Source organism: Hemitrygon akajei, chromosome 13 (assembly GCF_048418815.1).
Source record: "Hemitrygon akajei chromosome 13, sHemAka1.3, whole genome shotgun sequence".
In the NCBI taxonomy this organism is placed as follows: Eukaryota; Metazoa; Chordata; class Chondrichthyes; order Myliobatiformes; family Dasyatidae; genus Hemitrygon; species Hemitrygon akajei.
The window spans coordinates 109,581,302-109,604,870 of record NC_133136.1 but is presented as its reverse complement, the minus strand read 5'-3'; the positions used below and the strand labels follow the sequence as shown (position 1 = coordinate 109,604,870).

At 42.8% G+C, this 23,569-nt stretch overlaps 1 protein-coding gene across 1 annotated transcript in view; it reads left to right on the top strand.

Moving 5' to 3' along the window:
* The window catches only part of LOC140737557 (transmembrane protein 144-like), a 153,364-nt gene that overhangs the window by 72,171 nt on the left and 57,624 nt on the right, over positions 1-23,569 (top strand). The window contains exons 5-7 of the mRNA XM_073063999.1: positions 5,583-5,663; positions 12,390-12,504; positions 13,774-13,841. Coding sequence (XP_072920100.1) covers positions 5,583-5,663; positions 12,390-12,504; positions 13,774-13,841 — 264 coding nt within the window. The remainder of the gene's footprint in view (positions 1-5,582; positions 5,664-12,389; positions 12,505-13,773; positions 13,842-23,569) is intronic.

The following is a 23,569-nucleotide window of genomic DNA, read 5'->3' as shown; positions in this document are numbered from 1 at the left end:
AAGACTTTAATGCAAAAATATATAGAGGGTTTAGTACATCATTAGTAGGATGAGAGAAACAGATCCAAATGTAACTTTAAAAAGGGAATTTGATAAATATCAAGAAAAAGATTCAGATTCGGAGTAAGAAGGCTGCGAGTGAACGGCTAAGGATTTCCAGAGCGAAGACAGTTTTACTACTCGGGGTAAAAGAGAGGCAAGACTGCGCAGGCGCATGATGTCAGCCAGTAGAGTGGGAAAGGTTTAAAAGGAAGACCGCCATATCCAGTGGGCACCGTTTGGAACGGGCAGCGGAGTGAGAGGCGGCAGAGTGATAAGGCTTTGGCTCAACAGGCTTAGATGCTAATGGGATGAGGCGAGATAGGTTTACCTGTGTTAATTGCGGAAAGGAAGTAATATGTGTGTGAGGTCGGTGTCAGATGTGGGAGGTCCTGGAGTCTCCCAGCCTCCCAGATGGCCATATCTGCACCAGGTGTGTCGAGCTGCAGCTCCTACGGGACTGAGTTAGGGAAATGGAGATGCAACTCGATGACCTTCGCCTGGTCAGGGAGAGCAAGGAGCTGATAGAGAGGAGTTATAGGCAGGTGGTCACACCGGGCCATGGGAGACAGACAAGTGGGTCACGTTTGGGGGGGGAAGGGGAAGAGTCAGGTACTAGAGAGTACTCTTGTGGCTGTACCCCTTGACAATAAGTACTCCTGTTTGAGTACCTTTGGGGGGTGGAGACAGCCTACCTGAGGGAGGCAACAGTGGCCATGCCTCTGGCACAGAGTCTGGCCCTGTGGCTCAGAAGGGTAGGGAAAGGAAGAGGATGGCAGCGGTGATAGGGGACTCTATAGTTAGGGGGTCAGACAGGCGATTCTGTGGACACAGAAAAGAAACTGGGATGGTAGTTTGCCTCCCTGGTGCCAGGGTCCGGGATGTTTCAGATCGCGTCCACGATATCCTGCAGTGGGAGGGAAAACAGCCAGAGGTCATGGTACATATTGGTACCAACAACATAGGTGGGAAAAGGGAAGAGGTCCTGAAAAAAGACTACAGGGAGTTAGGAAGGAAGTTGAGAAGCAGGACCGCAAAGGTAGTAATCTCGGGATTACTGCCTGTGTCACGTGACAGTGCGTATAGGAATAGAATGAGGTAGAAAATAAATACATAGCTGAGGGATTGGAGCAGGGGTCAGGGATTCAGATTTCTGGATCACTGGGATCTCTTTTGGAACAGGTGTGACCTGTACAAAAAGGACAGATTGCACTTGAATCCCAGGGGGACCAATATCTTGGTGGGGAGGTTTGCTAAGGCTACTGGGGAGAGTTTAATTGTTGGGGGGTGGGAAATGAACTGAAGAGACTGGGGAAGAGGCAGTTGGCTCACAAATAGAGAAAGCTTGGAGACAGTGTGTGAGGGAGGATAGGCAGGTGATAGGGAAGGGACATGCTCAGACCAACAGTTTGAGATTTGTCCATTTTAACACAATGATTATTGTGAACAAAGTGGATGAGCTTAGAGCGTGGATCAGTACTTGGAAATATGATGTGGTGGCCATTACAGAGACTTGGATGGCTCAGGGACAGGAATGGTTACTTCAAGTGCCGGGTTTTAGATGTTTCAGAAAGGACAGGGAGGGAGGCAAAAGAGGTGGGGGCGTGGGACTGTTGATCAGAGATAGTGTCACGGCTGCAGAAAAGGTGGACGTCATGGAGGGATTGTCTATGGACTCTCTGTGGCTGGAGGTTAGGAACAGGAAGGGGTTAATAACTTTACTAGGTGGTTTTTTATAGGCTGCCCAATAGTAACAGGGATATCGAGGAGCAGATATATGATGGGAGATTTTAATTTCCCAAATATCGATTGGCATCTCCCTAGAGCAAGGGGTTTAGACGGGGTAGAGTTTGTTAGGTGTGTTCAGGAAGGTTTCTTGACACAATATGTAGATAAGCCTACAAGAGGAGAGGCTGTACTTGATTTGGTATTGGGAAATGAACCTGGTCAGGTGTCAGATCTCTCAGTGGGAGAGCATTTTGGAGATAGTGATCACAATTCTATCTCCTTTACCATACCATCTAGGGCTAGGAACAGACAAGTCAGGAAAGTGTTTAATTGGAGTAAGGGGAATTATAAGGCTATCAGGCAGGAAATTGGAAGCTTAAATTGGGAATAGATGTTCTCAGGGAAAAGTACAGAAAGAATGTGACAAATGTTCAGGAGATATTTGTGTGGACTTCTGCATAGGTACGTTCCAATGAGAAAGGGAAGTTATGGTAGGGTACAGGAACCATGGTGTACAAAGGCTGTAGTAAATCTAGTCAAGAAGAAAAGAAAAACTTACAAAAGGTTCAGAGATCTAGGTAATGATGGAGATCTAGAAGATTATAAGGCTAACAGGAAGGAGCTTAAAAAGGAATTTGGGAGAGCCAGAAGGGGCCATGAGAAGGCCTTGGTGGGCAGAGTAAAAGGAAAACCCCAAGGTATTCTGCAAGTATGTGAAGAGCAAGAGGATAAGATGTGAAAGAATAGGACCTATCGAGTATGACAGTGGGAAAGTGTGTATGGAACTGGAGGAAATAGCAGAGGTACTTAATGATTACTTTCCTTCAGTGTTCACTATGGAAAAGGATCTTGGTGATTGTAGTGATGACTTGCAGTGGACGGAAAAGCTTCAGCATGTACGTTTGTACGTTTGTAGATATTAAGAAAGAGGATGTGCTGGAGCTTTTGGAAAGCATCAAGTTGGATAAGTTGCTGGGACTGGATGAGATGTACCCCAGGATACTGTGGGAGGTGAAGGAGGAGATTGCTGAGCCTCTGGTGATGATCTTTGCATCATCAATCGGGACAGGAGAGGTTCCAGAGGATTGGAGGGTTGCAGATGTTGTTCCTTTATTCAAGAAAGGGAGTAGAGATAGCCCAGGAAATTATAGACCAGTGAGTCTTACTTCAGTGGTTGGTAAGTTGGTGGAGAAGACCCTGAGAGGCAGGATTTTTGAACATTTAGAGAGGTATAATATGATTAGGAATAGTCAGCATGAATTCGTCAAGGGCAGGTCATGCCTTACAAGCCTGATTGAATTTTTTGAGGATGTGACTAAACACATTGATGAAGGAAGAGCAGTAGATGTAGTGTATATGGATTTCAGCAAGGCATTTGACAAGGTACCCCATGAAAGGCTCATTGAGAAAGTAAGGAAGCATGGGATCCAAGGGGACATTGCTTCGTGGATCCAGAATTGGCTTGCCCACAGAAGGCAAAGAGTGGCTGTAGATGGGTCATTTTCTGTATGGAGGTTGGTGACCAGTGGTGTGCCTCAGGGATCTGTTCTGGGACCCTTACTCTTCATGATTTTAATAAATGACCTGGATGAGGAAGTGGAGGGATGGGTTAGTAAGTTTGCTGATGACACAAAGGTTGGGTGTGTTGTGGATAGTGTGGAGGGCTGTCAGAGGATACAGTGTGACATTGATAGGATGCAAAACTGGGCTGAGAAGTGGCAGATGGAGTTCAACCCAGGTAAATGTGAAGTGGTTTATTTTAGTAGGTCAAATATGATGGCAGAATATAGTAAGACTCTTGGCAGTGTGGAGGATCAGAGGAATCTTGGGGTCCGAGTCCATAGGACACTCAAAGCAGCTGCGCAGGTTGACTCTGTGGTAAAGAAGGCATACTGATTAATGAGGCTATTGGCCTTCATTAATTGTGGAATTGAATTTAGGAGCCAAGAGGTAATGATGCAGCTATATAGGACCCTGATCAGACCCCATTTAGCGTACTGTGCTCAATTCTGGTTGCCTCACTATAGGAAGGATGTGGAAGCCATAGAAAGGGTGCAGAGGAGATTCACAAGGATGTTGCCTGGATTGGGGAGCATGCCTAACGAAAACAGGTTGAGTGAACTCGACCTTTTCTCCTTCAAGCGACGGAGGATGAGAGGTGACCTGATAGAGGTGTATAAGATGATGAAAGGCATTGATCATGTAGTTAGTCAGAGGCTTCTTCCCAGGGCTGAAGTGGTTGCCACAAGAGGACACAGGTTTAAGGTGCTGGGGAGTAGGTACAGAGGAGATGTCAGGGGTAAGTTTTTTACGCAGGGATTGGTGGGTGCATTGAATGGGCTGCTGGCAATGATGGTGGAGAAGGATATGATAGGGTCTTTTAAGAGATTCCTGGATAGGTACATGGAGCTTAGAAAAATAGAGGGCTATGGGTAAGCCTAGTAATGTTTGGCACAACTTTGTGGGCCAAAGGGCCTGTATTGTGCTGTAGGTTTTCTATGTTTCTATGTTTCTGAAAAAATGGTGCTGTTATCAGGGACAAAGGAAGGAGGTTGGGTTGCAATTGGGCAAGGTGAATTAAGAGACCATGCAGACTTGGGCTCAAAACTTTGAATGTTTCATGATTTTTTTCTTTTTTTTTATCACTAATTTTTATTGCAACACCAACAAATTACCTTCAATACAACCAATTGCCGATTACATTTTGACTGTTTAACCCAGCCACCCCCCAACCCTCATCCCCATCCCCCTCTCCACCACTCTCTCTCCCCCCCACCCCTCTCCCCTGAACCAACCAACTGAATAGTAGTGCACACACAGAAAGAGCATTCCTATTTTAACAAAAGATCTTTTAAGTTAGTTATCAAATTTGTCCACATTAAGATTGTGTTTGGTCGTGCATCATTTTCTCTTGTTGATGATAATTCCAGGTAAGAAATGTCCAAAAAGCTCCGAAGCCAGTGAGTACTTGAAACATCACGAGGAGGTTTCCAACGCTGGACTACACTCTTCTTAGCTGCAGTCAGGCCTGCCAGCCAGACTTCGTGTGTTTTTTTCATAAGGGAAAGGTGGGAATCATCATTTTGAAGATGTACAGTGGGGTTCATTGGTAATTGTACCCCCATTAGTTCTGTAAGAGTACTGATAACCTTCCCCCACAAGCCAAAAACCCCTGGACATTCCCATACAACATGTATAAAAGAGCTAACGGTTCTGTGGGGGCAAAATGAGCAATATGGGTCAGGAACCAGTCCCATTTGATGTCTAATTCTCGGTGTTAACCATGCTTCATGATTTTTCATTGAGTATTGATATACTAAGATTCTACACCGCTTGCGATTTCATCCTCAGCTACTTTTGTGTTATTCATTATGTCAGCGTGCTGTCAATTTTTTAGTCTTCATTAGATGTTAGCCAGCACTTATTTATCTAGTTTTGTTTGTTCTGGAGATTGTGGGCCGCCCTTGTGGATTAAGTCACCCTGTAAGGTAGCTTGATGTGTTGAAGGAAGCCTGCACAATGCCACAATATTTCACAGGTTCTTTCAAGGGATGTGCTGTAATGTTAGGCAGGTAATAAATAGCGTATATTACTTCAAAGGCCTAACACTTTCTACTTCATCACCACCTTCTGATGCTAATCTTGGAATAACATTGAAAAATTGAGTGTTATTTAATGGGCAAGTTGTTTGCACATGAAATGCTAATTGGTTTCCTTTTACTAGAATTAATTTGTATTATATTGTTATTCAATGGTATGCAAAAGCACATACACCTGTTTAATGTGATCAGATGTCTAAAATGATCTTTCCTCAGGTTTGGCTGGTTTGGATTGAATGCACAGAGTGTTCCAAGTCCCATCCTAAACTATATTGGAACAGCAATGACAGCACTAAGGTAATATTGATTTGATATTCAGAATGGGAGTTCACTGCTAGATTATTTATGCCACACTTCCACTCAGGAAGGCATACAGTTCTTCCAATATGTGTCATAGATTCATGGAACTATCCAATGATAACATACAGAAGGATTCCAGTTGAACCTTTGTAACATTGTTGGCCATTGGTAGAGAAATCCAATTTATCTCACTATCTTACGTTGTCCCTGCTGTCTTACAACACAATTTTTTCATTCAAATATTTATTCAAACTACTTTTGAAGTTCCTTTTGAATCATCTTCCATCAGCCTTTCACATTGTGAACTAGCAATGTGCTGCGTGAAGAAAAAGGTTTCTTCATGTCACTTGTGGTCTTTTTTGTAAGCTCCCTTAAATCCTTGCCCTGAAGGTCAACTCATCTACAAGCTGCCTAATATTCTTCTGTGAATTAAAGAGAACAATCCCAGATTCCATAATTGAACATAAGGAACAGGAGCAAAAGTAGGACGTATGGCCGTTTGAACCTGCACTGACATTCATTGATTCCTTTTACCTCTGCACTATTTTCCAGCACCATCCTTGTATCCCTTGTCCCATGATGTTGACCTCTGTTTTGAATGAGTTTCCACAGCACTGTGGAGTAAAGGGTTCTAAGTGAAGAAATGTCTCCTTGCTTAGGGAAAACATTCTCTTGTCAAGTTCTGTTAGGATTTTGTCAGCTTTAAGGAGATCTCCTCTCATCCTTCAAAACTCAGTCCAGTCCACTCAATCTCTCCTCTTATTGTAAATTCACTATTCTAAAACTGGACAAATGAATTGTTATTCCATTCCCTCTATAACAAATATATCCTTTTTTTTTAGAAAGGTAGACTACAATTCTACACATACCTGTATGTGTGGCCTGACCAAGACCCTGTACAGTTGCAACAGGACTTCCTTACTCCTTCAAAAAGTCCTCTTGTAATAAAGGTTAAAATACAATTTGCCTTCCAGAACCTGCATGAACCTTCCTGAACCTTTTAGTGTCTTGGGTATAACAACACAACCCAATCTCTAGCCATTTAATACTATTCTTTTTCTCTCTTTTGTGGATTAAAGAGATGGCCTCCCATTTTTGCACATTATGTAGCATAACGTGGAAAGATGTGAGGTCTCCACTCACTCAGTTTGTTCTTATCACCTTGAAGCCCCTGCACATCTTCCTCTATATTTCCTGTCCCTCCTTCTTTAATATTGTCAGTCCTGGAAACAAGACATTTCATCCCCTCTGACAAGCTATTGGTATAGTTTATAATTAACTAAGGTCCAAGCACAAAAGCTTACTGTAGCTCTGTAGTCACAACCTTCCAACCTCAGGACATTCTGTTTACTTCTATTCTTTGCTTGCTGAATTGCTTCCTGTAACTGACCTTTTATCCCTGGATCATAATTCTCTTTCATCCCTGGATCATAATTCTCTTTTGCATCCTCTATATACATAGTCAGTCTCTGAACGGAATTGCCCACAGAGCTCTATATTGTGTCTAAACAGCAATTATACAATGCTTTAGGGTAACGTTCAAGCTCAAGTTTATTGTCATTCAGCCACACACATGTATACAGCTAAACAAAACATTATTCCTCTGGAGCCAGGGTGCAAAACACAGAACATACAGTCACACACAGCACATATTGTTATTATCCAGCACATACAGTCACAAAATAATATCAGTACAAATCCCTGAGTGACATGACCTGAAGATTGACAGGTTGACATAAAGTGTGAGCTGCATGTTTATGTAAGACAGTATAATGTTACTGGTACTATTATAGTAAAACAAACAGTTGTGTAAATATGTGAAACAGCAACAATAAAGGATGAAAAGTGAAGAGTGGAGGATCAGAGGATGTCTGCGAGTTGGGGGAATGGTCTGGTGACCATTCAGACAGGATGTACAGTGTGCTGGGTGGCTGTAGGGTGTTAAAAAGTCTAACACCCCATGGGAAGAAGCTGTTACCGACCCTGACAGTTCTAGTTCTTATGCTGTGGTACTTTCAGCCTGATGGTAGGAGGTAATGTCGGAAGGATGGGAGGGGTCTTTGACATTGCTGGAGGCACTGAAATGCAGCACTTTGATGGGGAGGGAGATCCTGATGATGTTTTCATCAGTCCTTGCTGTCTGTTGCAGGATCGTTGCAGTTCCTATACCAGACGGTGATGCAGCCAATAAGGTCTCTGGTGGAACGTAGTGAGGATGGGGGGTGAGGGTTGGAGAGCTTTGCTTGTCTCAGTCTCCTCAGGAGGTGGAGGCACTACTTGCTCTCTCAGCTAAAGAGCTGGTGTTGAGTGATCAGCTGAGAGCATCACTAATGTGCATGCCAAGAAACTTGACTCTCTCCACTGAGAAGCCGCTGATGTGCATTAGGGAGTGGTCAGCCTGAAGTCTACAATCATTTCCTTAGCCTTGTCCCCATTGAGAATCAGGTTGTTGTGTTTACACCAGTGTTCAACCTACTTTACCTCCTCCCTATGAGCTGGTTGGCCACACCATAATTACACTGTTGTGTCATTAGCAAACATAATGATGTGGTTAGAAGTGGATCTGGCTGAACTGTCATGCATTAACAGTGTAGACAGCAGCAGGCTGAGCGTGCAACCCCATTCTTAGCACAATGGCGCCAGAAAGATTACTGTCAATACACACTGTCAGGGAGTCTAAGATCCAGTTACACAGGGAATATTCCATTTGCATTCTATTCTATTGAAGAAAACATAAACCCTGCATGGCTTTAAAACAGCATTTATGCTATCCTACTATCTTCAAGGAGTGTTGTACATACAAATCCAAACTCAGTTACTAGCTTTCTTTTAAACTTGTATCATTTAATTTATATTGTTTCATACATTTCAGTTTCATTACCTTACCTTACACTTCTTCTCTTTTTGCACGTTTATCATAGTTTATTAAATTTCTGAGCTTTGTGCCAACTCTAAATTTTAAAATTATGCTCAAAAAATGAGAATAAGACAGTCATTAATTCCATATAACCATATAACCATATAACAATCACAGCACGGAAACAGGCCATTCCGGCCCTCCTAGTCCGTGCCGAACTCTTAATCTCACCTAGTCCCACCTACCCGCACTCAGCCCATAACCCTCCACTCCTTTCCTGTCCATATACCTATCCAATTTTACCTTAAATGACACAACTGAACTGGCCTCTACTACTTCTACAGGAAGCTCATTCCACACAGCTATCACTCTCTGAGTAAAGAAATACCCCCTCGTGTTTCCCTTAAACTTTTGCCCCCTAACTCTCAAATCATGTCCTCTCGTTTGAATCTCCCCTACTCTCAATGGAAACAGCCTATTCACGTCAACTCTATCTATCCCTCTCAACATTTTAAATACCTCGATCAAATCCCCCCTCAACCTTCTACGCTCCAATGAATAGAGACCTAACTTGTTCAACCTTTCTCTGTAACTTAAGTGCTGAAACCCAGGTAACATCCTAGTAAATCGTCTCTGCACTCTCTCTAATTTATTGATATCTTTCCTATAATTCGGTGACCAGAACTGTACACAATATTCCAAATTTGGCCTTACCAATGCCTTGTACAATTTTAACATTACATCCCAACTTCTGTACTCAATGCTCTGATTTATAAAGGCCAACGTTCCAAAAGCCTTCTTCACCACCCTATCTACATGAGACTCCACCTTCAGGGAACTATGCACTGTTATTCCTAGATCTCTCTGTTCCACTGCATTCCTCAATGCCCTACCATTTACCCTGTATGTTCTATTTGGATTATTCCTGCCAAAATGTAGAACCTCACACTTCTCAGCATTAAACTCCATCTGCCAACGTTCAGCCCATTCTTCTAACCGGCATAAATCTCCCTGCAAGCTTTGAAAACCCACCTCATTATCCACAACACCTCCTACCTTAGTATCATCAGCATACTTACTAATCCAATTTACCACCCCATCATCCAGATCATTTATGTATATTACAAACAACATTGGGCCCAAAACAGATCCCTGAGGCACCCCGCTAGTCACCGGCCTCCATCCCGATAAACAATTATCCACCACTACTCTCTGGCATCTCCCATCTAGCCACTGTTGAATCCATTTTATTACTCCAGCATTAATACCTAACGACTGAACCTTCTTAACTAACCTTCCATGTGGAACTTTGTCAAAGGCCTTGCTGAAGTCCATATAGACTACATCCACTGCCTTACCCTCGTCAACATTCCTCGTAACTACTTCAAAAAATTCAATAAGGTTTGTCAAACATGACCTTCCACGCACAAATCCATGCTGGCTACTCCTAATCAGATCCTGTCTATCCAGATAATTATAAATACTATCTCTAAGAATACTTTCCATTAATTTACCCACCACTGATGTCAAACTGACAGGTCTATAATTGCCAGGCTTACTTCTAGAACCCTTTTTAAACAATGGAACCACATGAGCAATACGCCAATCCTCCGGCACAATCCCCGTTTCTAATGACATCTGAAAGATCTCCGTCAGAGCTCCTGCTATCTCTACACAAACTTCCCTCAAGGTCCTGGGGAATATCCGGTCAGGACCCGGAGATTTATCCACTTTTAAATTTCTTAAAAGCGCCAGTACTTCCACCTCTTTAATTGTCATAGGTTCCATAACTTCCTTACTTGTTTCCCACACCTTACACCATTCAATATCCTTCTCCTTAGTGAATACCGAAGAGAAGAAATCGTTCAAAATCTCTCCCATCTCCCTCGGCTCCACACATAGCTGACCACCCTGATTCTCTAAGGGACCAATTTTATCCCTCACTATCCTCTTGCTTTTAATATAACTGTAGAAGCCTTTCGGATTTACTTCTACCTTATTTGCCAAACCAAACTCGTAACTTCTTTTAGCTTTTCTAATCTCTTTCTTAAGTTTCCTTTTACATTCTTTATATTCCTCGAGCAATTCCTTTACTCCATGCTGCCTATATCTATTGTAGACATCCCTCTTTTTTCGAACCAAGTTTCTAATATCCCTTGAAAACCATGGCGCTTTCAAACCTTTAACCTTTCCTTTCAACCTAACAGGAACATAAAGATTCTGTACCCTCATAATTTCACCCTTAAATGACCTCCATTTCTCTATTACATCCTTCCCATAAAACAACTTGACCCAATCCACTCTCTCTAAATCCCTGCGCATCTCCTCAAAGTTAGCCTTTCTCCAATCAAAAATCTCAACTCTAGGTCCAGTCCTGTCCTTCTCCATAATTATATTGAAGCTAATGCTATTGTGATCACTGGACCCGAAGTGCTCCCCAACACATACATCTGTCAGCTGACCTATCGCATTCCCTAACAGGAGATCCAACACTGCCCCATCTCTAGTCGGTACTTCTATGTATTGTTGCAAAAAGCTATCCTGCACACATTTCACAAACTCTAAACCATCCAGCCCTTTTACAGAATGAGCTTCCCAATCTAATTCACTAATAAATATCTCAGACCCTCTTTAAATTTCTTCACCTACCTAACTTTCTTTCCAGCATTTAGAGACTCCATAAAATCTCTTTCTGACCAGAATTTGTCATCTACCCTCATATGTGTCTTGGTGTCAAATTTGGTTTAACCTTGATCTGCTTGGCAGTGTTAAAGGTGTTGGATAGGCCCATAAGCTTGTTGCCATGGAAAAGCTGCATTTCTCTTCTACAGTCAATATTTTTGATAGACAAAGCTATTTACCTGTAGCAAGAGTTGATCACAACTCACTTTAAGTTTTTGGCGCGAAACCATGCATCTTGTCTCAGCAGAGTGTGGAAATAGGAAACCTGCCTTGATATGTTTTTTATTGCCACCAGGGACTTGCCCATTAATATGTGCTTATCAGCGTTTCAAGGCCAACCTAGCTGAGCCTCTGCTTTGCTGAATAGAGGTATACTGATGGATGAGGAGTTATAGCCTTACGCAAAGGCCGGCCCCGGCAGACGGTTTATTGCCCATTGTCTCACAAAAGAGGGCAAATGGGGCAGGCTGGATGGAGTGGAAGCTCTTTCCTCTGTATCATTGCCAGCATATCTCTCTGCATGTGGTGTTAACAATCTTGAACCTTTCCATTTATTTTAAATAAACTTTCTTCCCACGGGACTTGGTGTGAGGTGAAGAGGGGTTCTGGGCACCAGCAGCAGGAAGTAAGATTGAAATCTCTTGTCTCTGATGTGCAGACTCTACTTTGAATTGATAGATAAAGATGCGGTTATGAAACATCCATCAGCTCAAGACAGCCTAGAGTGGTTTAACCAATAAAGTGGGATCACTGTCATGGTAGATGAATATAAAGAAAGTGAGATAAAAATCTAAACTCTCCTATCTGCAAAGCACAGAAGTAAAATGTAAAAATTAGTCAGATTAAAATTACTTGGAACATCTCCCTTTCTTTGTGCATGAATTTAACATGAATTTACTGAACTATTAAAAATTTGCTTACGATGCCCTTTCTAGTTGCTATCCATGGGTCGTTCTTTTCTCACATTTGAATTCCGAGCCCATCAGTGAGTTACTCTTCGAACGTATGGAGCATAACTCAAAGCGATTGGCAAGAAACTGGCTAATTTTCTATATTTAACTGCATGTTGATCTAAAATTTGCTTGCTAATTTGATTTTTTAATTAAACGCAATCATGATAATGTGAGTTTTATCCTCATTTTAAAATCCACGTCTTTAGTTAAACAAATCTGGTTGTTCTACAGTGCTGGGATTCTTATATTTGTGAAAACGGAGAGTAAAGACCCACCGCCAGAAGAAATATCCCCCTTAATACAGGAAAAGAAAATGGAAAAGGAGAAGGAGCTGGGAGGCTTACAGGTTTGGGAAATGATCAAAAACATTGACCGTCATGCATCCTTTTAGACAATCCTATTTTATTCCCCACACTCCCACCTACTACCATCCCCCATCTGGATTTTACCATTCATTTACAGAGTAAGGGCAATTTACAGTGGGCTATTAACTTGCCAACCCACACACACTTGAGACATCAGATCACCCGGGGAGACGTGGAGACAGGGAGAACACAAACTGTAGATGCCAACGCCTGAGGTCAGGACTGAGCTTGGATCTGTGGAACTCAGGTGCAGTAGATCTATTAGCTGTGCCATTGTGTCCCCTCAATTGCAGAGAAACTTCATTCTTGAACCACCTTTGCTCAGTTTTCTCTCTGGTTGTCAATGTGTGGAGAACTCTAAGCTTATGGTGGGTGCCAAGAGGAGGCAAAGGGTGCACACACTTATGTGGAAATGATAGGTGCCAAAGGAACAGAGTCCTGAGAGAAAAGTTAGTAAGAAGTCTGGCAACAAGAGTGTTTCTTAGCAGAGGGAAAATACGAACAAGAGAAAGAACATATATCTGAAACTTAATCACCTTTATTTAGAAGAAAGAAATATAGCAACTTGACAAGAACTTAACAGTATTGGTGTAATAGAAAGACAAGAAGGACAGATCAGAGATTAGGCGACCTCTGGATTATCAGAGGTCTTATTGTATTGGTTGCAGTCTGTGGGTACACCTGATGTGTTGACATCAATAAAGGACTGATTTCAATGACTCACAAAATAATTTTCAAATACTAGGTCACAGTAATCAGCTGCCCCCTCAACAAAGATATGAACACACCAGTGCACCTTCAAGCATGTTTGTAGAAGATAGCTTCCTTTTGTTCTTAGTTGCCTTCTCTACAATGTTGGGAAAATTTGAGAAGTGATTAATGGTAAATTGTGTTGCTTTTTCACATTCCTTAATAAGACTCAACATGGAACATTTGACACATAAAAAGCGGGATGCCCTTTTGGCTTCAATCCATCAAAAGGATTCACGAGAATGAAGTCATCTCCCCATTGGCCAATGATTCACAACTGCTTTAATGCTGAATAGCATCATGTCTTTCTGAATTTTGGAGCTGGATTTAGAAGGCTTACCTCATTTAGTATAATGAGATAACACTTCTTTTACTGCTATGATTTTTGATTGTTGATAAACATCGATTATGTCTGAAAAAAGTGTGAAGAAAACATAGGAAACCTGCCATATGCTTCAGGGTTACTATTGTCTTTTTTAAACCAGTTCTCATCTTCATAGGAGACTTCTACAAAACAGGGAGATACCTGTTGGACTGATAAACTCAATCCACCGCAAAAGAAATTGGTGTAAGTAAACCAACTCCACACTAAGAGCATTTTATATTTCCATAAGACCATAAGACAAAGGAGAAGAATTAGGTCAATTGGCCCATTGAGTCTGCTCTGCCATTCAGCCAAGGCGAATCCTTTATTCCCCTACTCAGCTCCACTACCCAACCTTCTCCCCATAACCTTTGATGCCTTGTCCAAGCAATGATCTATCAATGCCTTAAATGCACCCAACAGCCTGGCTCCTACAACTGCCTGTGGTAATAAAGGCCAAATTTCTGCCAATAGCAGGCCAATTATTAGTCATAAGACTTTAGTTTTAAGGGATTGCTTATTTCATGTAAGTATTTACTGGTAAATAAATTTCCTTTTTGTCTCAGTGCAATTTCTAGTGATTTTTGTCTTGAACCACAGACTTGGCCAGATAGATTCCGATTTAATAATTTCATCAGAAAATCAACAAGGATGCCAATGACCAGACATCAAGAAAGTTACAACTGTGCATCATAACATATCTGCAGATCCAAGGCATTTTCACCCAGGAAATCTTCTTTCCGGGGTGCCTCTGCCTGATTTTGGGCTCTGAAAGTTGAACACATGATTGGTTATTTGTTTGTTATTGTTATGGGTATAAAATTGTAATGAAAAGCTTTTGCTTTTTAAAAATCCAGATAGACTATTCCATACGTAAATACTGTACCTCAAGGTAGTACAAAACCGTCGCAACCAGGGGTCGTTTTTAAAAGGGGAAGAAAAGTTTTTTCCCTTTAGTATGTGGGCTGTATTTTCTCAGTGTCACCTTGTGGGTATACAGTGTTTCTTGGATTGCTTTCCTTTTATGTTTAATTGTTTGTCTTTGCACTGGGTTTTCACTTTGTTTTCCCGGTGTCTCATTTGGGGTCTTGGGGATTGTTACACTCTTTTTGTATTTATCACTTTCATTCAATTTTGGATAATTAAATCAGCACGAAGTTTTCAATATCTTGCATTGCAGTTAATATCTTTGGGGGTTATTGCTTCCTCTGGACATGTGGGCTGTCTGATTGGTCCTGAATACCTACTTGCTCCAGGGTACATTTCTAGGAGCCATGCCAACCCCTCTTTCCTCATTGGTTGTGGATTTTTGGTGAAACTCTGACTGAGTTCTTCGGTGTATCTGTGATCTCAGTTCTTCAAGATTCTGTACAGTTTGCCTGAGTTCTTGTTAGTTTTGCTGGTTAATTCCTGTAATAAATATTTTGTTTTGTTTGAATAGCTGAAGTCTCTGTGATTCCTGAACTTGAGTTTGCTAGTGACAGAAACAGAAAGCAGAGTACGGTGTTGCTGTTAGACAGAGCAGATAGACAAATAAAGTGCAGGGTTCATGAAGCAGTAGAGAGAGATGTTTCTTACCTTGAGGATGTGGAGAAGGACTAAGAATAAATGTAAGGCAGGTGGAAAAACTACTTGGAAGGAAACCTTATTAGAAAAACCTACATTAGTGTATGCAGTAAAAGAGAGAAGTAAACATTATAATGTTTATAAGTAAAGATAAAACCTAGGTGGGTTATCAGCTCCTTTTGAACTTTGCAGGCACCATATCTTCAGGACAGGGAAACCAACCACAGAGGGTTTATTAATTGAGACAAATGGAAAGACACTTTTATCCTGAAACCTGCAGGCATCTGTATATTGTCTGTGATTTTTCAAAAAGGAACTGTCCAGACTAATTCCGCTTGCTATCACTAAGTTTATAGCTCTACAAGTCACATCTGCTCAAGATGACTTCTGCTTCCATCACCTTTCAGAAAGTGAGGTGCAGGCCTTTATTAGTAGTGTTAGTGCATTCACTCAAGCTGAGTATGATGTTCTCCTGAGGGGTTGTCTATAGGTAGGTCCTCAGGCCGATCTGGGATCCACCTTTCTGGTGTAATGTGGGCTATGAGTAAGTGGTGGCTGTGGTCAGTGGTTGGGTCTCCTGCTGGTTCAGTCTCTCCTTTCACAGCTGCTGCTTGCTCTCCGTGGCACAGCAGAGGACGTTCTCACCTGGCACAGCCCAGATTCTTTTCACTGTATTTTTATAATTTCTTCCTCATTGCAATTTGGAGTTTCTAAAATTATGAAAACAATCTTCTGTGAAGAATCTATTCAGACTGCTCCTCAGCATAAAATATAAAGGGAAAATAAAATTAATAAAGGAAAATATGAGAGAAAACATTTCAATATTATTACTTGTAGTGGTGCAATAATTCAGATCTTAATCTCCTGTACTGAAACTTTTATCATCTATTAAAACCAAATGTAAAATTGAGATAAATCTCACTACTATTTTGTGCTTGCCCAGTTAAGGACGGTTATTACTTCAGAACTCCAGAATGATTTTTGTTTTAACTATGTTGGCAGCAACAATTCTCAGATCAGCTACAGTGTGTATTTCTCCTAATTATGTCCCCATTCCTTGCCTCTGGGCTGACTGAATGAAAATGACACTGCTTGCACTCTCCTCTTTAATCTGTCCAGCTATAACTTCAGGTAGTTTAAATTGATTGGCTCAATACCCACTGGAAGCTGTTGGGAACACCAGTAGCACTCAGCAGGCCATAGATAACTGAGACTTTAACCCCGTCAGTCTGACCGGGTTTGATCTCAGCTCCTGGAGGTGAAAGGGCCAAGAGACCAGAGGAAGTGTTTAACAGTCTGTAGCAAATACTGAAATGCCAGTTTAAGATTGGATCTATATTTGACAAAATAGTTTTAACTAGAATTTTCAATGCCCTTTTAAAAGTATGTACTGAATAAGTGACCACAGTATGGGAAGTTGGGTTTGCAGCAGCTGATCTGCTGATTTTGGGATTTTGGAGAGGAAATTAGCCAAGACCCCTTTCAGTGGAAATGCTGTCAGATCATGTGTTGTGGCCCACAACGAGTGGTGTTCACAAAGCAGCATCTTAAGAAGATAGCATCCATCGTAAGACCTTCAAACCATAAGTTATAGGAGCAGAATTAGGCCATTTGGCCCATTGAGTCTGCTCTGTTGTTTAGGGAGTCCTGCACAAGGATCCTGCGCATCCATCATTAAGGACCCTCCCCATCCACACATACCTTCCTTCCATTTATACCAATGGGGAAGAGTGTAGGACCCACACTCGGCAAGTCAGGAACAGCTTCTGCCCCTCCGTCCTCAGATTTCTGAAAGTCCACGAATCCATGAACACAACCATTTATTCTTTACTTTTTACACTGTTTATTTATCCTGTCTAATTTATAGTTTTTTATATCTTTGCACTGTACTGCAAAACAACAAGTTTCATATTTTATGTCAATGATAACACATCTGATTCTAACTGTGTTAACGAGCGGAGGGGTATTGTGCTTCCTGTTGAAGGGACACTTGAAGGCCCAGCAAGTCACAGTAGTACTCAGCTATGCGCTAATCCTTAGCAGTAGTGACTTGCCTAACATTTTGAATTGCCTACCTTTGAGACTTCTCCATGGAGTAGCACTACAAGGCACTGACCAACAACACAGGACTGGGACCTCTTCAATACACATTGGAGTTGTTTTCCTTAAAACTGTTCATCTGTCTTTTATTTCCCCTTGCCACACTGCCCTTTGGTAACGGATTGCAAAGCAAACCTTTGAACGGCTGGTTGGAATAGTTAATAATATTCTACCTGTTGCTCCTCCCGCTACATTCTGGGTACCGGGTGCAGCTGCTACAGGAGAGCAGACCATAAATATGCCCATAGATGGCACTTGTTAACCCCACTGCCTTTCCTATTCCTCTTCTTCCTGCTCCCACTTGTCTCTGAAGCAACAGACAAAGTATGTGGGGGCCCGAGCCCAGTGCTGCCCCAGTCTCAGTGCCTCTCTCGTTTGCAATGCCCTGTGGTCTGGGGATGACGAACATGGAGTTGCTCACTGCCCCACGATACACTGGTGTTCTTAAAATATTTTGCTCACTGATGTTGAGTATTGGCAGGAACCTCAACACAAACTCCACCACCCAAGATAAGTGTTAGAGCGTGCCCCAGGTCATCCTGAAGAACAACCAAACCCTTTCAAACAAAGTTTGGTGTATCTGGGGGAAAAGCCCACCAGCCAGCCTGTGGACTTCTGTGTGAGGGGACTAGCGTTCCCTCCAGGCACACTGGTCAGTTGAAGGAAAGCAAGGTGGTGGGGAGGAGGAGGATCTTTGAAAGGAGCACCCACCTTGTCTGTGAGCTGCTGGGCCATGGATCAATGGGTGATAGAGCTGGACTCTGTGGAATTAATGCATCATTCCTCTTCTCTACCTTCTGTATGTATTCCCTTAATATACTAACACCCACCAACTGTTTAATTAGCAACTTAATAATATGAAATTATAACAAAGTAACATAATAATAATTATTATTATTATAAATCAAGTCTTCTCGGCCTCTCTGGGTAACGTATGCCCTGCTTTGGGGAATGAGTCTCCACAGGTACATCAGGTGGATCTTTTGACATCCAGAGCAGTTCTTGGTCATGTCCTCAATTTGTTTATCGATCCCTGGCCACTGTACATAGGCACGGGCAAGACTTTTCATCTTCACGGTACCCAGGTGCCCCTTGTGCAGTTCCTCCAGCACTCTGGTGCGTAGCTTGGGAGGATCCACAACTCGTGAACCACACATTAGTGTTTCCCGACACACTGACAACTGCTCCTTCCTTGCTGAGAAGGCTGGAAACAGTGTGTTACCATGTGCTGGCCATCCCTTTACCGTGATGTCATACACTTTTGACAGCATAGGGTCATTGCGTGTTTCCCTTTCAAAGATGCTGTTCATTACTGGTAATTCTTCAACTATTGTTGTGTGAAAGATCTCTGCTGGATCCATTTGTGTAGTTATCTCTGAAGTGGGCAGTGGTAAATGTGACAAACCATCTGTGTTACCATGTTGCCTGGTCCCCTTGTGTTCGATGTCATACCTGTGACCTCCTAAGAAAAGTGACCATCGCTGCAGCCTTTGTGCTGTCATCACTGGAAAACCTTTCCTTGGGTTGAAGATTGACACGAGAGGCTGATGGTCAGTCAACAGGGTAAACTTTTGGCCATACAGGTAGTGACTGAATTTCTTGACTCCCCACACGAGGCCTAATCTGTCAATCTGTGCGTAGTTGCATTCAGCTGAAGTTAGCATTCTTGAGGAAAAGGCTATTGGTCTTTCTGAGCCATCTGGAAACTTGTGCAATAACACAGCACCTATTCCATGGGGCGAGGCATCACAAGCTAGTTGGATAGGTAAGGAGGGGTCAAAGTGCGCGAGCACCCTGTCTGAAGTTATGAGTCTTTTAGTTTTCTGAAATGCTTTCTCACAGCTCTCAGTCCACTTCCATTGTGTCCCTGTTTGTAACAGTGCGTTTAGTGGGTGTAGGACTGTGGATAGGTTATAGAACATAGAACATACAATAGTACAGCATATTACAGGTCCTTCGGCCCACAATGTTGTACCGACTCTCAAACCCTGCCTCCCATATAAACCCCCACCTTAAATTCCTCCATATACCTGTCTAACAGTCTCTTAAACTTCACTAGTGTATTTGCCTCCACCACTGACTCAGGCAGTGCATTCCACGCACCAACCACTCTCGGAGTGAAAAACCTTCCCCTAATATCCCCCTTGAACTTTCCTCCCCTTACCTTAAAGCCATGTCCTCTTGTACTGAGCAGTGGTGCCCTGGGAAAGAGGCGCTGGCTGTCCACTCTGTCTATTCCTCTTAATATCTTGTACACCTCTATCATGTCTCCTCTCATCCTCCTTCACTCCAAAGAGTAAAGCCCTAGCTCCCTTAATCTCTGGTCATAATCCATACTCTCTAAACCAGGCAGCATCCTGGTAATTCTCCTCTGTACCCTTTCCAATGCTTCCACATCCTTCCTATAGTGAGGCGACCAGAACTGGACACAATTCTCCAAGTGTGGCCTAACTAGAGTTTTATAGAGCTGCATCATTACATTGCATCTCTTAAACTCTATCCCTCGACTTATGAAAGCTAACACCCCATAAGCTTTCTTAACTACCCTATCTACCTGTGAGGCAACTTTCAGGGATCTGTGGACATGTACCCCCAGATCCCTCTGCTCCTCCACACTAGCAAGTATCCTGCCATTTACTTTGTACTCTGCCTTGGAGTTTGTCTTTCCAAAGTGTATCACCTCACACTTCTCGGGGTTGAACTCCATCTGCCACTTCTCAGTCCGCTTCTGCATCCTATCAATGTCTCTCTGCAATCTTCGACAATCCTCTACACTATCCACAACACCACCAACCTTTGTATCGTCTGCAAACTTGCCAACCCACCCTTCTACCCCCACATCCAGGTCGTTAATAAAAATCACAAAAAGTGGTGGTCCCAGAACAGATCCTTGTGGGACACCATTAGTCACAACCCTCCAGTCTGAATGTACTCCCTCCACCACGACCCTCTGCTTTCTGCAGGCAAGCCAATTCTGAATCCACCTGGCCAAACTTCCCTGGATCCCATGCCTTCTGAATAAGCTTACCGTGTGGAACCTTGTCTAGTGCCTTACTAAAATCTATGTAGATCACATCCACTACACTACCCTCATCTATATGCCTGGTCACCTCCTCAAAGAACTCTATCAGGCTTGTTAGGCACGATCTGCCCTTCACAAAGCCATGCTGACTGTCCCTGATCAGACTATGATTCTGTAAATGCCCATAAATCCTATCTCTAAGAATCTTTTCCAACAGCTTTCCCACCATTGACGTAAGGCTCACTGGTCTATAATTACCTGGACTATCCCTACTACCTTTTTTGAACAAGGGGACAACATTCGCCTGCCTCCAATCCTCAAGTACTATTCCCGTGGACAACAAGGTCATAAAGATCCCAGCCAGAGGTTCAGCAATCTCTTCCCTCGCCTTGTGGAGCAGCCTGGGGAATATTCCATCAGGCCCTGGGGACTTATCCGTCCTAATGTATTTTAACAACTCCAACACCTCCTCTCCCTTAATATCAACATGCTCCAGACCATCAAACTCACTCATATTGTCCTCACCGTCATCAAGTTCCCTCTCAGTGGTGAATACCGAAGAGAAGTATTCATTGAGGACATCGCTCACTTCCACAGCCTCCAGGCACATCTTCCCACCTTTATCTCTAATCAGTCCTACCTTCACTCCTGTCATCCTTTTGTTAATCACATAATTGAAGAATGCCTTGGAGTTTTCCTTTACCCTACTTGCCAAGGCCTTCTCATGCCCCCTTCTTGCTCCTCTCAGCTCCTTCTTAAGCTCCTTTCTTGCTACCCTATATTCCTCAATAGACTCATCTGATCCTTGCTTCCTAAACCTCATGTATGCTGCCTTCTTCCACCTGACTAGATTTTCCACTTCACTTGTCACCCATGGTTCCTTCACCCTACCATTCTTTATCTTCCTCACCGGGACAAATTTATCCCTAACATCCTTCAAGAGTTCCTTAAACATCAACCACATGTCCATAGTACATTTCCCTGCAAAAACATCATCCCAATTCACACCCGCAAGTTTTAGCCTTATAGCCTCATAATTTTCCCTTCCCCAATTAAAAATTTTCCTGTCCTCTCTGATTCTATCCTTTTCCATGACAATGCTAAAGGCCAGGGAGTGGTGGTCACTGTCTCCCAGATGTCACTGACAGATCTGTGACCTGACCCGGTTCATTACCTAATACTAGATCTAGTATGGCATTCCCCCTAGTCGGCCTGTCAACATACTGTGACAGGAATCCGTCCTGGACACACTTAACAAACTCTGCCCCATCTAAACCCTTGGAACTGATCAAGTTCCAATCAATATTAGGGAAGTTAAAGTCACCCATGACAACAACCCTGTTATTTTTGCACCTTTCCAAAATCTGCCTCCCAATCTGCTCCTCGGTATCTCTGCTGCTACCAGGGGGCCTATAGAATACCCCCAGTAGAGTAACTGCTCCCTTCCTGTTCCTGACTTCCACCCATACTGACTCAAAAGAGGAGTCATTGCTACATTGCTCACCCTTTCTGCAGCTGTAATAGTATCCCTGACCAGTAATGTCACCCCTCCTCCCCTTTCTCCCCCCTCTCTATCCCTTTTAAAGCACTGAAATCCAGGAATATTGAGAATCCATTCCTGCCCTGGTGCCAGCCAAGTCTCCGTAATGCCCACTACATCATAATTCCATGTATGTATCCAAGCTCTCAGTTCATCAGCTTTGTTCCTGATGCTTCTTGCATTGAAGTACACACACTTTAGCCCTTCTACCTTACTACCTTTACACCCTTTATTCTGTTTCTCTTTCCTCAAAGCCTCTCTATATGTTAGATCTGGCTTTACTCCAAGCACTTCTTTCACTGCTCTATCGCTCCGGGTCCCATCCCCCTTGCAGATTAGCTACGTGAGAACTTGTGGTAATAGTTCACTAGACTAAGATATGCTCTCAGCTGAGACACATTTTCAGGTGGTGGTGTCTTAAGCACAGCTTCTATCTTGTCTTGAGACATGTGTAAGCCATCCGTGTTGATCGCATGCCCACAGTATGAAATTTCCTTTTTGAAAAGCTCACATTTCTGTCGATAGCTCTGAGCCCATATTCTTGTAACCTGGTGAGTACTTGTTTAAGGTTAGAAAGATGTTCGTCATCATGTTTGCCAGTGACAATGATGTCATCCAGGTAACACTGAGTCCCTGGAATCCCCTGCAGGACCTGGTCCATCGCCCTTTGCCAGATTGCAGGAGCAGATGCTATCCCAAACACCAACCTGTTGTACTGGTAAAGTCCTTTGTGTGTATTTATTGTCAGGTATTTCTTGGATGCTTCTTAGATTTTCTTTTGAAGGTAAGCCTGGGTCAAATTAATTTTTGTGAAATGTTCCCCTCCTGATAGGGAAACAAAAATGTCCGCAATACGAGGTAGAGGATACTGTACCGTGCGGAGAACTGGTTAACAGTCACTTTAAAGTCTCCACATATGTGCATCTTGCTTGGTCTTCCTGGTTTTGTGCTGGAGGTTTTCTTCATCACTGGAACAATAGGTGTGGCCCATTCACTCCAATCCACCTTTGACAGGACCCCAGTCTGCTCCAGATGTTTCAGCTCTGCCTCTACTGTAGGACCGATTGCATATGGCACTGGTCTGGCTTTGTGAAATTTTGGACATGAATTTTCCTCAATCTCAATCTTTGCCTTCATGCCCTGGAGTGTTCCTGTTCCTTTCATGAACACTTCCTCAGAGTCAGCAAGTATTTGTGACAGTCTCTCAGATGTGGCCTTGCTGACACATCTAGTACCTTGATGGTGTGCCAATCTAACTGGATTTTCCTGAGCCATTCACGTCCAGGCAATGGTGGTCCTCCATTTTCAGTACATAGAGGTTCAGCTGCTGTGTTTTACCTCCGTGGGTCACTGTCACTTTAATTTTGCCTTTGGGACGCAGTTTCTGTCCTGTGTAAGTCTTTAGCAGTAGTTTAGTTTGTTTCAGAGGGATGTGCGAAAACAGTCATTTGTAGTCGCGTACAGAGGTCACTGTTAAGGTTGAGCCTCTGTCCAACTCCATTTTCAGTGTCACGCCTGCCACTTGTGAAATGATCCATGTTACTTTTCAATCATCTGTCTCTTTCACGCTGTGAAGTGGCAGACAAGACAATTCACTTTTGTCTGAGTCATTTTCATCAGAACTGCTTTCTTTCATTTGGTGCACATTGTTGTATTTTCCTTTCTGGGGTTTCTTGTTTCTCTGTATTTTGCCCTTTTCCTGCT